A 14,890-nucleotide genomic window follows, 5' to 3' on the forward strand; every position below is an offset into this window, starting at 1 on the left:
CGATGACAATGAAGGCAGCGTCACCCAACCCGGAAGTGTGACGTCATGAACAATAACAAACCCGCCTGCTTCTGTCTACCAGTCACCGCATTGTCTAGTCGGACGGTTCCAAGTAATTTAGAAAACGAAACACACAAAATGAAACCTGCTGGCCTACATTTTGGTCACCGGGTGTATTGTTTTTCCCCAGCAATTAAGCCAAAGTGACGTTCCACCCACCATTGATTCCATCTCTTCTCCATTAGCTTAGCTCACTAACACACACCGACGTAATGCAATGAGATGTGGGTGAAACACGCTGCTCCTCCTCTTCCTTGCGCATTTCGAAAAGGCCACTTCTGCTTTTTGCAGCAGTCAAGTGGATCCGACGCTTTTGGAAAGCAGAAGGCTCACGTTCGGCGATGGAGCCACACGCGGCCACGGGCTGCGTGAACGTTGGCTGTCTGACCAGCACGTTGCCGGTGATTCCCTACCAGAAGCTGACCGACTTGTATTATCTGAGCAGAGGGGGCTTCGGTACAGTGTTCAAGGCTCAGCACTCCGACTGGAGGACCACCGTGGCCATCAAGTGCCTCAAGCTGGACTCCCCGTTCGGCGAAAGGTACCACGGTTTTATGTCTGTAGTTACATTTAGCATACAACTGGAAATTGTACAATTGCAAACAAGATGGAGCAGCAAGGATGTAGTACTGAGTGAAAGGGTGGGGGTCACCTTTGATTAAATTAAATCTTTATTGAGCCAATGCAAATGTACTGTACAAAAATCTCCAAACAAAAGTGATAACGTGGTTTGTCATTCTCAAATTCATTTATTTTCTCTTTTTCCCCCCGTGGAACCTATATTCAGATCTTTGCTGAAAAACTAATCGGAATATTTTTGGGGGGGTGCCACAATTTGCCACTAAAAGCCCTATCTAATAGGATAATAGTAATCGGTGTCAAGGAAGGATTGTAATGTGGACACTGGACAGGGATGACACAAGTTACAGATGCATTTAAGTCGCTTTTACAATGAGTGGGAACAGAATGCACATTCATTCCACAATCACATGCACAGATATTTGAATGAATTATAGAAACTTAAATGAAAAGGCTATTGTACTGTACTCTAAATTATCTTAATTAGTATTTTTTATTGTTATTTATTTGTGTCAATTTGGCTTCTCTACGCAGACACGATAACAAAAATAATAATTATGAATTACAAACATTTTTTTTACCCTTGGTATAATATCATGATATATACCGTTACCGCGAAGAGGTGCAATTTATACCGTGATATGAATTTTGGGCCATATCGCCCAGCCCTAAAACAAAGTTATGATTCTGTCGTATGACTGGCAACAGGTAGACAGCGTAATAAATGTGAAGAGTAATTTGCATCTGGCCGTGTTCCAGAGAGAGGAAGTGTCTGCTGAAGGAGGCCGAGGTCCTCCACAAAGCCCGCTTCAACTACATCATCCAGATCTTTGGCATCTGCAACGAGCCGGAGTTCTTCTGCATTGTGACCGAGTTTATGAGCAATGGCTCACTGGACCAACTGTTGCATGAGGTAGATGTTCTCCTCCTGTATCATGTCTTCACTGTCTGGTACTTTACACATTGGGAGATATAAAATAGTTTTTCTTACTCGGAGTGCAATGCACGATTAAAAAAAAAAGTGCTTGGTATAAGATTGACGATTATACATATTTATTGGAAATACTCTAAAGTATTAATTGTAGTATCGAGTAGAAAGTGACGTAGAAATTACAACTGGACTGAGTCTAGCCACAAGATCTCTTGATGTGAGTCACTAACAACCGCAACACACAATACTGTACTTTCATCCTGTGGCTTTACTGTAATGGAATAACAATAAAAACGAGCTTATCATTCCTAGATAGGCTGCAATTGCAGTTTCATTTAGGTTTTTGTTTTTGTTTTTTCGGGGCGCTTAATCGCTATTTAAACTCAGTCATTGAATGTGTCACTTATCATAATGCAGCAGTTTTTCTTGGAAACAAAACTGAAACATTGATGTACTGTATTTATCCAAGTACAAATAAAAGCCTAATATAATTTTGGGAATTTTCTTTAGACTTTTCGCCAGTTATTTTTAGGCAAGGGTTTGTAGCATCAACTCACCTGCTTCAACTCATAATTGCAATTTACTGTATGTGTCTGCCGTGTGTGTATGTAGAAGGACATGTACCCTGTGCTGGCCTGGCCTTTAAGACTGAGGATCCTATATGAGATCGCCTTGGGGGTCAACTTCCTTCACAACATGTCCCCACCACTCTTACACCATGACCTGAAGACACAAAATATTCTGTTGGACAGCGAATTCCATGTCAAGGTGTGTGCAAGGCGGTTTACTTTTTTGCTTCATCGGCATATCTTGTCATTTTTTATTATGATTGGGATGAATGCTTCACTCAGCATTCATGTCATCATACACTGCTGGGGGGATTTTTGAACATTATTTGGAGATTGGTTCGACAGCGAGTGTCCGTTTATCCTAATTTACATCCCAGAGCCATCCACAATACTGTAGATGAAAATTCACAATATAGACAGACATTTTTAATTATTAATACCTTTACCCACCCCACTCACTTCCCCCAAAAATTAAAAATGCCAAAGCACAAATGTAAGACATTCACTATAATGCAAAATGCCACGTTACCTATATTATAATCCTTCAAACTGCCTACTACTTTATCACATGGAGCTACAACAATATTCGGACATATTTTCTGGACAATGAGTATGAATTACATGGGGACCTTCTCTGCCTCTTGTTCTTGCTCTTAATTATGCTGCAAATCTAACAGTAGATCTCACTGCTATCCAGCATGTTTCTGCACAACATATTACTATACTGAATTGCGACTGTATAATGTAAAAACTTTCTTTTGACCTGGCAGCAGCATTTAAAAATCTTTTTTTCCCCCTGTATTTCTTTTCAAAATTTAAGTTGAAGATGTTCCATATTGTTGAATTTATTGTACTGCACTATTTTACCTTACTTGAAGTGGTATCTGTTGTATGTGCCCCCATTAGTCTAATCTCGGCATTCTCTTATAATTGCATTTGTGGAATATGAGTTAAGCAGCAAAATCCACCCATCCAATTAATCCATCCACTTTTTGTCAACTGCAAATGACATCAGAGCAAAATGGCCGCCCCCTGAGATAGAGAAAAACGGGTGTATTTTGATGCTTAATTCATATTCCACAAACATAATATTAATCAGAATGCTGTGTTTAGACTAGTGGTGGCACATACAACATATTATTGTAAAGAACATTTTTGGGATTGACTTCTTCTTTAACAATCCACTGCCATTGATGGTTATATACGTCAAAATTAATTTTAACTATTTTGAATTGTTTAACATTTTTTTCCCACTTTTGTTAACAAAAGTATGAAAACCTAGATTTTTTTTATTGTACATTTAGAACAGATATAACATTTGTGAATAATCGTGATTTAACTAGTGAAATCATGACATTATTTACGATTACAAATTTTAATCGCCTGACGCCCCAAATTTTTAAGAATCTTTTCTATTTAAAAAAAAAAGTGATTATAAAAAAATTATAATTTTCTATTTAACAAAATATTTTAATTATTTTTTCAAATTTTTAATAATCTTTTCTTTAAATTTTATTTTTAATCTTTTCTTTTTTTAAAAAATAATTGTAATATTCTTTTTTAATTTTTAGTCTTTATTAATTATTTGAATTATTTTTGTAAATTATTTGAATTATTATTTTTTTAATCATCTTTTCTTTAAAAAATAATTTTAATTATTATTTTCTTAATTTTCAATATTTTTCTCTATTTAAAAAAACATTAATATTTTTTTTACATTTTTTATATTTTCGTTAAAAAAATTATATATATATATATATATTTTTATAATCGTTTCTTTAAAAAAAAAGATTATTAAAAAAATAGGGGCTTCTCTAGTTAACTCACGATTAATCACAAACTTTATATCTGTTCTAAATGTACAATAAAAAAAAAAAATTCTCGGTTTTCATACTTTTGTTAACAAAAGTGGAAACTAATTTTAAACTTATAAAAATAAAGTGAATTTTTGACATCTATAGCCGTCAATGGCAGTGAATGAGTTAATGTCCTCAATGTTACTGCAGTTCAATAACTAAAATGATCTTCTTTCTGTCTAGATTGCAGATTTTGGTCTTTCCAAGTGGCGCCAGCTGTCCGTCAGTAAAGGCTCAGGGTCCAAACCATCGGAAATTGGCGGCACGGTGATCTACATGCCCCCTGAGGAGTACGAACCCTCCAAGAGCCGCCGCGCTGACGTCAAACATGACATGTACAGGTCAGAAGTCAACAATCAGTATCAACAATCTGCACATCTGTTAATGTATCTGCCTGTTTCTCTTCTTCTTATAAAGTTACGCCATCATCATGTGGGAGGTGCTTTCCAGGCAAATTCCATATGACGGTAACTCTTTGTTTTTTTCTAATCTGCACTTGTTCATTCTCTGACGTGCTGTTGATGTGACTTTTGTCCACCTGTTGCGTGTGTCAGAAGTGACCAACCCAATGAAGATCATGTTCAACGTACTTCGTGGGATGCGTCCCGACACCAGCTACGCCAGCTTGTCCGATCAGATCCCCAGCAGAGAAATGCTCGTTTGCTTAATGACCTGCGGCTGGACCGCTAACCCCGACGAACGACCTTCCTTCCTCAGTGAGCACGGATTGAATCTGAAAATGCAACTTTTGCCGCTCATGTGATGTCACGTCACAGTGTGACGTCCTCGTTGTCATTTCAGAGTGTCTCATTGAACTGGAGCCCATGGTGAGGAAGTTCAATGAAATCGACTTCCTGGTGGCTGTACTAGAGATTAAGAAGTCAAAGGTCAGTACAGCTATTTTTTTTTTTTTTAATTTCAGTGAAACTGAAACTTTACCTCCCCTGTTATAATAGGAAGTGATTTTAGTCATTGATGATTAACCATCGCCTGAGTATTCCTGAGTGTTTGTTACGTGACTAATATACTGTACGACATTTGTTTCCCCCATTTTATCTGAGTGGTGTAAGCCCATGACGTGTGTTTGTTCACAAAGTTCATTTTACAGAAAGTCCCCCGGAAGGTGACACACAGAAAATCGGGAGTGATATCGACTGACAGATCATGACTTAAAATAAATTCCCCTCAACATGCTGTTCCTCTTCCTGCTATGTGCTTGAGTGAATGCACACTTGATTGATATAGAGGAGGAGGGGGATTTTCTTACTTTGCACTACATATAGATGCACGTGTAATGGTAAAATTATTTTGTAATAGTTGTCATGAATACTGAGAGAGATGATATTCCGATTAAAAAAAAAAAAAACTTGCAAATTTGCCACTTTATAAAGTTTAATATTTTTCGGAATATTGCTAGCGTTGTTCCGATACCGTTTTTTGGCCCCCAATACCCAGCTTTGCAGTATCGACTGATACCATACCGATATCATACCGATACCATACCGATACCTACATTTTTTTTTCTTAACATGAAAAAGCTGTCTTGCCATTGGTTCAGTTATGCAGTTGATGTAACGCATCGTCATCATCGTCGTAGCGTAATTAGGTCATAATTATGGCGCGTGCGTGCGTGTGCGCGCACACTTGCGTCTTTCTGAGAGATGAAGTCAAGGTTATTTGTCCACTTTTTCCAGCATTTCACACATTATGATGGCAACAACTGTTACGGAGAAAGCAAATCTACTTTCCTCATGAGCTGAATAAATATGTAATCTATGAATCTGAGGTGATCAGTTCTCTATCTATCTATCTATCTATCTATCTATCTATCTATCTATCTATCTATCTATCTATCTATCTATCTATCTATCTATCTATCTATCTATCTATCTATCTATCTATCTATCTATCTATCTATCTATCTATCTATCTATCTATCTATCTATCTATCTATCTATCTATCTATCTATCTATCTATCCATGCATGCATCCATGCATGCATTTAAATAGGTGTCAATTACACATGGATTTTTGTTATTCGCGGTCCTGGCCAGTCTCTGCCCCTGCATATAGTTGGGGTCCACTGTTACTGTCCAAGTTACATTATTTTATTAGTATGGTGATTGGATTACGTTAATAACTAAAAATAATAATAATTAACGAGAAACTGTTATCAGAAGAATATAATTTAAAAGTAAGCTTCCCAACCCTGCTTATATAGCATAACATGACCATGCATAGATAGATATTTTATTACACTATATTATATTATAATATTATAATATATATATTATTATTATATATTGATACGGTCTTTTAAGCCTGCTTGATTTTTATCTCTCAAAATGCATCAAATTGATGTTTTTATGTATGTATTAAGTATTTAAAAACTTTTGCTTTCCCAATTACCCTAACAGGAGCGGTCGTATACTTGTCACATTTTTCATCCCTGATTAATGCCTAAATATTATTATTTAAAAAATAATCAGTGTGCACCCTACTGCTCTGCAAAATTTGTGTTCATTGACCGCAGACAATTTAAACCTAAAAAAGAAAATTCAGTCAAATAATTTTTTTTTGCTTTAACCCTTGGTGTAGTGTCAGAAATGTTCTGTATCTTGAGTTTAAAAATAGAAACACATCAACACATTGATTCCTAACCACAGTGCACTGCCATGATAGATCATCAGGTGAGCTACGGGAATTCTGCTTAATTTACATGAAAACATTAAAGGCTATCCCATCTGATAATCACCTTAGAATATATAATTGTTGTGGCGTTTTTGTTTGGTTTCAAATTGACAATACGTGCCTTGCCTCCATAAACGTTGGCAAACCTTGATTTGTTGTTATCAGTGTGATTTATTTTTCCCTTCCTCTCCGTCCACAGCTGACCCAGCAATCCAGCTGCTGCTCAGCACAGCTTGAGAGTGAGAAGGCCGCTGAGGACGAAACTCTGAGGAAGCTGAAGGACACGTCTCGCCCGTGGCCGGTCAGTCGAGATCTGCCTGCATATACAGGCCAATATGATGATGAGGAAATACAAGCAGTTGTTTCACTATGTGCGCTGGAAATGTAAATCATCCACCATTGGTATGTGACAGGAGAGCTCCACCTCAGGCTCAGGGTCTGATTCGTCCCAGGAAACACACATATCACTACCCGGCGCTCTCACCAGCACCAACACGGAGCCTTCTAAAGGTGACACTTACTTATTAGTCGTCGTCTTTGTCCACTCTTGTTGCAAAAACAAATTTAGTATCATCAAGAGAATGATTCTAATTTTCTTTTCCTTTTTTGTTATACGGTCTTGAATTTGTCTATAACATGGGTGAGTAAACGTTGGTGCTGAAAGACCACAGCTGGTTTTTACCTAATTTGCCCAGAAAAACTTATAAATATGTTCTATTTTAAATATTACCATGCTCCCAAAGACATATTTATACGTTTTTTTAAATGTGTGTGTGTTTTTTTAAATGCTAGAGCATACAGACGGCTTTGATTCAGCCTCGGTTAAAGCAGTGGTAGTTATTACAAAAATGGCCAGCAGGTGGCAGCAGAGTAGAATAGCTCAAACAGGGCCATGTTGAAAACAAGCTGATTTACCCACAGTTCAAAGCAGATTTTTGAATAATGATGAAACTAATGCTAATTGCTGCAAAACGGAAACAGATAGAAATATACTTTTCTTTCCGATGAAAGAAGAGACTAATCTTTCTTTTGGTAGGTTCCATGGTTTTATAGCAATAGAACACAATATTCTGTGGACCTTGTGAAATCAGTCAAAATCCAGTAAAACAGCCGGGAGTGAAGGGGATTGCTTCAGTGAAAATGGCTCGGAGTGAATGCGTTAAAATGAACAGGTGGAGATTAAAAAAAAAAAGAACTATTAATTTTCTCATTGTTTCTCATTTAAAAAAAAATTCATACTGAATTTACAGAATTAATCAATTATTTAATAAAATAAATGCAAATAATTAAAATTTAAAAAAATCAATGTATTAGTTTATTACGTTATTATTTGCAATAGTTCATTGAGTCAATTTAATAAATTATTTAAAAAAATACAAATTAAAAAATGAATGGATATTTTATTTTACTCAATATGTCTTTTAATTTACGATTTAGTCAGTAAGCCTATTAATGAAATAAGGAAATAAATAGATCATTGCATATTTAAAATATTAGTAATCATACTTAATTTAATCAGAATGAATTGACCACTTATTTATTAAATTGAATGAAAATAATAAAAGTAAAAACAAAAATTTATAACATCTTTACTAATATTTCGATCTTAAATAAATCATTAAAACAATCTTTTAATAAAATAATATAAATAGAAATTTTAACAAATAAAACTTTTTGTATTTTTTTGTCTGTGGATGTATTTTTTATTTCTAATAAATCAATAAGCCCGTTATTTCTTAAAATGAATTAAAACAATATTTCTTATTTTTCATTTTGTTATTCATACTTAATTTAATAAATTAATAAATGAACAGATTAAAAAGTACATTTTATGTTTAATGTATGTACAATTATTTAATATATGTTTATTACTAACCCTTCAATAAATAAATTAAGTAATTTGACAAAAGTAATTCAAATGATTACACAATGTTATTAGAAAGTGAAATTATTTCAGAACTCAATAAACAAATATTACAGGACTCTTGATAAGTAAATTCTCGCTTGCCTTTCTTTTCCTCGTCCCATCGCAGAGGGACCTCCATCATCAGTCCCCATTCATACTCTGGATCCCCCCGACTCTCTGAAGGACCCCTGCACTGTCAACAATCTGAATGGCTTCCAGAGCGAAACACAGATGGAGGCCCTCACACTCAATGTCAATTGTGAAAAGCCACAAGGTGCGAGAACGTTTCAGTCTCAGCAGCAACATTTTGGTTGCGCCCGGAATCGTTCCCGAGTCCGATCCAGCGGAGCTAAAAAGTCGAACACCCCTTATGATAGGTTTTCACGCCATCTCATTTGTTTCCTTCCTCCAGCAGATAATTCGCCTCCATTGCGCTGCTCGTCGCCTTCGCAGGGTCCCATCGGTCAGTGGATGTCGAGGCGACGCGAGGAGATCGTGGCTCAGATGACGGAAGCCTGCCTCAACCAGAGCTTGGACGCCCTGCTGGCACGCTCCATGCTGATGCGCGAGGATTACGAACTGGTGGTGAACCAGGCCACGCGCGCCGCCAAGGTCCGCCAGCTCCTGGACAACTGTCACAGGCACGGCGAAGACTTCTGCCGAGTGGTCGTCCACAAGCTGCACCACAACAAGCAGATGGGCCTCCAGCCGTACCCCAACGAAATCAGCTCGGTGGCCGCAGTGCCCAACGCGCCGCCGCTTTCCTTGTCCTGCAACATCCCGAGGAACATGTAGACCCGCTGTGGCGATTGTCCACATCGTAGACTGTGACAAATAATCGCTCTATGGGCCTTTTCGCCATGACGGGTGACACAGACGCTGATGGCACTTCTAGCAAAAAAAAAAAAAACTTACATGCCATTTGACCCAGGCAGGCAGAGTGAAAAAAAATGTCTCAACTGAAGATTTTAGCCATTGCCGCACGCCCAGCAAAGCCGATGATGCCAGGAGGCGCCACTGGTGGGCTAACCTTTTTTGATAAATTACTTGAGAACAACCCGGCCAGACATTTTATATACACCACTATTTTTTTCAGACCAATCCCAGTACGAGTATTCACTCTTGAGTACTCACCGATACAAGTACCGAAACTGCTGGTACTTTTGAAGAAGAAGAAAAAATCAAATTACCTTTCTGTCTTTCTGACGCAGATGATAGATTAATTATTATGAACATGTTTGATAATGACATAATGAACAACAGACAAAACTGAAATGTAAACATTAAAATAAAATTAGATTGTACATCTTTGAAAAGGAGCAGGAAGAAGTAAAACAAATGATCACCCATGTGTAAAATGGCTGCAATGTAGCACCAACTACTCGCAAGGAGGACTTAAATACAATTTTTTTTCCGAAAGGATGTTGTGTTGTTAAAATTGCCACAATATCGTCATCATCATGTCACGATATTAAAAGCAGCACATCTGTTAAAAAGGTGAAGTTGTATTACTTTTATGCAGTTCCAGAACCCTGTGCTGGTTAGTTTATTAGTGTATCTTAATTTTAGTTAGGCATCTTTTGGTCACTGTAGCGATTATTACTCCCATAACATTTTACATCACCCTACTTCCCACAATATCGTGATAATAACTGTATTGTAAGGTTCATATCGTGATGTTAGGATATCATTACATCCCCACCTTTAGTATCGGTGGCTAGTATTGGCATCCTTTAGGTCAGGAGTAATCAGTACCTTAAAATAAGGCTGGTATTGGGTCTCGTCCATTCCTAGGAAATGCTTCTGGTTCTGCCGCTTTAGTAATGGACTTTTGACACACACACTTATACACCAGAGGTCAGCTGCTGCCAGGTCCGCTGGGACCGATTCGGGCGGGGTTCAGTGTCTTACTCACACTTGGACATGGTCACCAGGGGTGAGGATTGAACCCACAACTTCACGGGTGGGAGACGACCACCTTACCACTGAAGCATGCCGCCCCAATCATAGTAATAATCTTGCAACTTAGTTCAGATGGATTTCATTTTGATATTACCTAAACCATTTTAGAATATACATTGCAGTGCAACACCAAAAACAAGTTTGTATTTTATTTTATTTTTTTAAAGTTCTATTCATTGGTCATTTCTGCCACCTGGAAGTACCTTGTGACCTATGTTTACAAATGTTGTGAAAAGGTCCGTTTTCTGCTTCCATTTTTATGGAGATTGTTGTCACGGTTCCTGTCAGTGTTTTTGTTCGACAGGGAACCGCTTAAGCCTTATGCAGTCATTGATGTAAAGACCTGAACCTTTGGCTTTTGTATCATCTATAGCAGGGATTCTCAAACTGTTTGGGTCCAGGGACTCAAAGCAAGACATTATTCGTTAAACATGGCTACAGTGGCTATTAACTCATTTGCTCCCAAAAACGTATAAATACGTTCTATTTTAAGTAATATCCGTTTTAAAAAAAATAATTATGCTAGAGCATACAGAAGGCTTTGATGCAGCCTCTTAACTGCACATAATGGTTGAAGCAATAATAGGTATTACAAAAACAGCCAACAGGTGGCAGCAGAGTGGAAGAGATCAACCAGAGCCATGTTGAAAAAAACTCATTTACCCACAGTTCTAAACAGGTTTGTAAATAATGATGAAACTTAGCGATATTCTAATGCTAATTGCTGCAAAATGGAAACATATAGAATTTTTTTTTTCCTGATGAAAAAAGAGACTCTTTTCTTTTGGTAGGTTCCATGTTTTCATAGCAATAGAACACAACATTATGTGGGCCTTACAAAATCAGTCAAAATCCAGTAAAACAGATAGGAGCGAAGGGGGTTGCTTCAGTGAAAATGTCTGGGAGGGAATGAAAAAAAGTCCACACACCTGAGTTCAAATTCCAGATTTTGTGATATATATGACCTCTAACCTGTAAAACTCAATTGAATTTGAGCGTGGAAGTAAAAATAAATGACTGCAATCATGTGGTTGCATTTGTGTGCACATCCTCCATTGATTACGCAGCTGTGTTGGGAATTAACCAAATACAGTGAAATGCATGTTAAATTAAATGGGAGTCAACCATTTAAAGAGCCTTTGAGTGTCTCCAAATCAAGTTCAGGTATTCTCGGGGGGTTTTCCCCACCACAACCCAGCCCCTGCAGCCCCCAAACCCCTAGACACCCCCTTAGTTGTTTTTTTGACCACTTGAACAAATTTAATACATACATGATAATATAAATTGTGTATTAATTTATTGAAATGACAACAATACTAACTAAACACAAATGAATTGTATTGTTTTTGGGTCCAGGGATTCCTTACAGGGGAGAACTTTCCTTCCTGAAAATCCTTTGTTTCTATGATATAAAGTAATTTATTGCCGATTATTTTGTGGACCCTAGTTTGAGAACCACTCATGTAAAGAACCAAATTTGTGAGGTTTTAGTGATTTATAGTCCTTTCATTCAGAGGCAGCACTACAGTCTCTCTTTGGTATATTTTATATTGTTGTTGTTGTTGTTGTTGTTGTTTTTGCAGTCGCTTGGAGTTTGTATGCGTAGAGCAAATTATCAAAGCACTTTTAAGAGTTTGGAAACAAACTAAGCCCAATTCAAGTGTTCGTTGACATGTTCGGGTAATTCTGTATTGGTTCATCACTTCCAAAATATTACAGTTATCAATTCATCCATTTTCTATTTCTGGTGAATTCATTACGTTAATAGTTTATACATGACACAGTCGTGGCATTTTTCTGACTTTTAATAGAAGAATTTAGTACAGTGAATTATAAAAATGTGCAGTTTAGAGCCAAGCATGATAAACTGTAAGCAATTTGATGTTATATTTCCTTTCTGTCAACACTATTTGTTGACCGAGTTCTCTTTGTGATTCTGCCTAGCAGTTGTGAGGCGGTGCAATAGTCCACTAGTGCAGCAAAGTCCGTTGCATATTTAAAGCCTCGTCGTGTGTATGCACGTTGTGACTACAGCGCCTACGGAAAGCCTTTTGAGCATTTATTCCGTATCTTTAAAATCCATCCATGTACTAGTACTCTCTTTGTCCACAATATTAAGACAATTCAGCACGCTAGTACTCTTACGAGTCACATTTTCCGACTACTAGTGCAATTCTAGTACCTTACTAGATAACTACTAATATTAATAGTGACATAAAATTCCAAGATGTCAAGTAATGCACAGTTTGGCCTCAGCAGTAACTTGGATGTTCTACTAGCTTGCCAAAGTGACTCGCCACAACACAGTCATTTTACTAGTGAGGACAAGGAGTGCACTGTACTAGTACGTTGGACCTTGTGTTGGCTAGCCCAAACGGCTTGCTGTAAGTGTCTGGTAATTCTCTGAAATACGTGTTGCGTTTTGGTGGTGTCGCTCTCTTCCTCATTGCGGCCTTCACTTCCTCAAACCGAGTCTTCAGTGTAGTATTGTAGCCAAAGTGCTGACCGATATCTAAAGCCAAAGCAGCAATTCTTACTTCTCTTTTTGCTCTGCAGTCATGGCGTTAAAAAAAAAAAAGTGTTATATTTAGGTCAGGGGTTCTCAGACTTTTTGGGTCCAGGGATCCTGTTTTTCCAAGAAGCTTCTCATAATCGTAATTAAAGCCAATTAACGTGTACACCTAAATGCCATTGGAATGAAAATGTTGCCTAGTTTTGAGAAGAAAAAAAAATCCACTTTTTTTTAAGAGAAAGTAATTGTTTAAAAACATAATGTTTTGCAAATAGAAAGGTTACAATGTTTTGGCGTTTTGTTCTTTACAAAAAATGGTTGTAATTTTTACTAGCACAAAGCCATATTTTGTTTAGATAAAATGTCATCATTGTACAAAAAAGAAGTATTTTTCCAAACTGCTAATATTGTGATTGATTAGGGTGCCAAATCATTTATTTTAATAATCGATTAACCTGTTGATTATTGTGTCTATTAATTAATTGATAGACACTATATAGATTAATTAAGCTTCAGTCACTGGTTTGGTCTGTCCCTTGTCAGAAAATAGAGCAAATGTCTTTTGTTTGACCACAAAGATAATCTGTCTACTTTGGACTATAGAATCAGAGAATGCTGACTGTCGAGAGACTGAAATTCTGAAGATTTAGACAATTTCAAATGAATGTCTCTAAACGATTAATTGATTATCAAAATAATTGTTTATTAACTTAACAAAGGGAAGAAATTTCACAATATGATAACCTCGTTCAAACATTTCGGGACTGTTTCCTTTTGTCAAGTGTGAGTAATGTCATATCACAGGGTATTAAACAGATGGTGGCAGAGTTAGCGCGGGTCAATAGTTTGATCTGTTTGTTTTCTTCTATCAGTTACAGCTTTTATCTTCTTTCAGGGATTGTGTCTCCTTGTCAAGTCCAAGAACCCTTCTGGCGTTAAATGTGATGTCAAGAGGTCAAACAGTAATCAATGTCTTCTCTTCTATGACTAAGCATAAACAAGAGATGACCAATACTGTAAGTCTTCAAAAATAATTGTAATGTGTAAAAGTGATTTCGATTTAACTATTATCTATTTATTTTGTTCTTGACTTGTAAAATACGTCAATAGACACAAATTGAGCTCAGTTTGTAAATAAACTACATATTTGATGGATCTTGTATGTAACATTTTCTACAAATGATAGTTGGCCTTTTGTACATCTGGACCAGTGACTGACTCCCAACCACTGTCATCACTTGTGCCACGGGAAATTATCCAGTTTCACTTCATTGGTTTGGAAAACAATTATTTATTTACTACAAACACTGTAACTTTGCTCGTCTAGCTATGCTGGTGATGTTTAATGAAAGGCCAAACAATTAAATGACCTGCTACTAGATGGCAGAAGGTACAATGAACCTGCGTATCTACCAGCTGTCATTCATACAACAAAGATTCACGCTAAGTACATTTGTTTGGTGATGTGGCGTGACATTTTTCAAATGTAAAATATGTGTTTTGGCTCAATAAAGGTTGGGGAACTCTGATCTACACTTGATGAGCCCCATTCATGTGGTTTAATAGGATTTTTAAAATGCTGCATCACTTATTAAGTAAGTGAAAATAATAATAAATATAACAGATAACAGATAAAAGTGTTGTTAACAACCCTGCCAAATTTGAATGAGTAAAAAAATAATAATACATCGCCAAGTGTATAAAAGAAGGCTTGAAACTCAAAAATGTTCTTTACCTTCCCCACTAGTCTAAACACGATATTCTGATTAACATTGTATTTGTGGAATATGAATTAAGTGCCAAAATCCACCTGTTATGTAATTG

The 14,890-nt window shown here is 36.8% G+C and overlaps 1 protein-coding gene across 3 annotated transcripts; it reads left to right on the top strand.

Annotated features, from left to right (window-relative positions):
• Positions 1-35: 35 nt before the first annotated feature.
• Positions 36-14,221, top strand: ripk2 (receptor-interacting serine-threonine kinase 2). 3 transcript variants are annotated; one of them, XM_077556171.1, is made up of 11 exons: positions 36-601; positions 1,399-1,552; positions 2,183-2,338; positions 4,179-4,336; positions 4,413-4,462; positions 4,550-4,711; positions 4,797-4,882; positions 6,886-6,987; positions 7,100-7,196; positions 8,720-8,866; positions 9,008-14,221. In XM_077556171.1, the coding sequence occupies exons 1-11, from the start codon at positions 402-404 to the stop codon at positions 9,385-9,387; spliced, it is 1,692 nt and encodes a 563-aa protein (XP_077412297.1). In that variant the 5' UTR covers positions 36-401; the 3' UTR covers positions 9,388-14,221. The 3 variants fall into 3 exon arrangements, with proteins under 3 accessions (XP_077412297.1, XP_077412296.1, XP_077412298.1); XM_077556170.1 differs by having other exon boundaries at positions 37-601; positions 9,005-14,221; XM_077556172.1 differs by having other exon boundaries at positions 512-601; positions 1,348-1,552; positions 9,005-14,221.
• Positions 14,222-14,890: the final 669 nt, after the last annotated feature.

The sequence above is a fragment of the Vanacampus margaritifer genome, chromosome 2, assembly GCF_051991255.1.
Source record: "Vanacampus margaritifer isolate UIUO_Vmar chromosome 2, RoL_Vmar_1.0, whole genome shotgun sequence".
In the NCBI taxonomy this organism is placed as follows: domain Eukaryota; kingdom Metazoa; phylum Chordata; class Actinopteri; order Syngnathiformes; family Syngnathidae; genus Vanacampus; species Vanacampus margaritifer.

Coding starts and splice junctions, on each gene's coding strand:
- ripk2 (XM_077556170.1), top strand. CDS start 402: ATGGAGCCACACGCGGCCACGGGCTGCGTGAACGTTGGCTGTCTGACC. Junction 4,337..4,412: donor GTCAAACATGACATGTACAG/GTCAGAAGTCAA, acceptor CTTCTTATAAAG/TTACGCCATCATCATGTGGG. Junction 4,883..6,885: donor TAGAGATTAAGAAGTCAAAG/GTCAGTACAGCT, acceptor CTCCGTCCACAG/CTGACCCAGCAATCCAGCTG.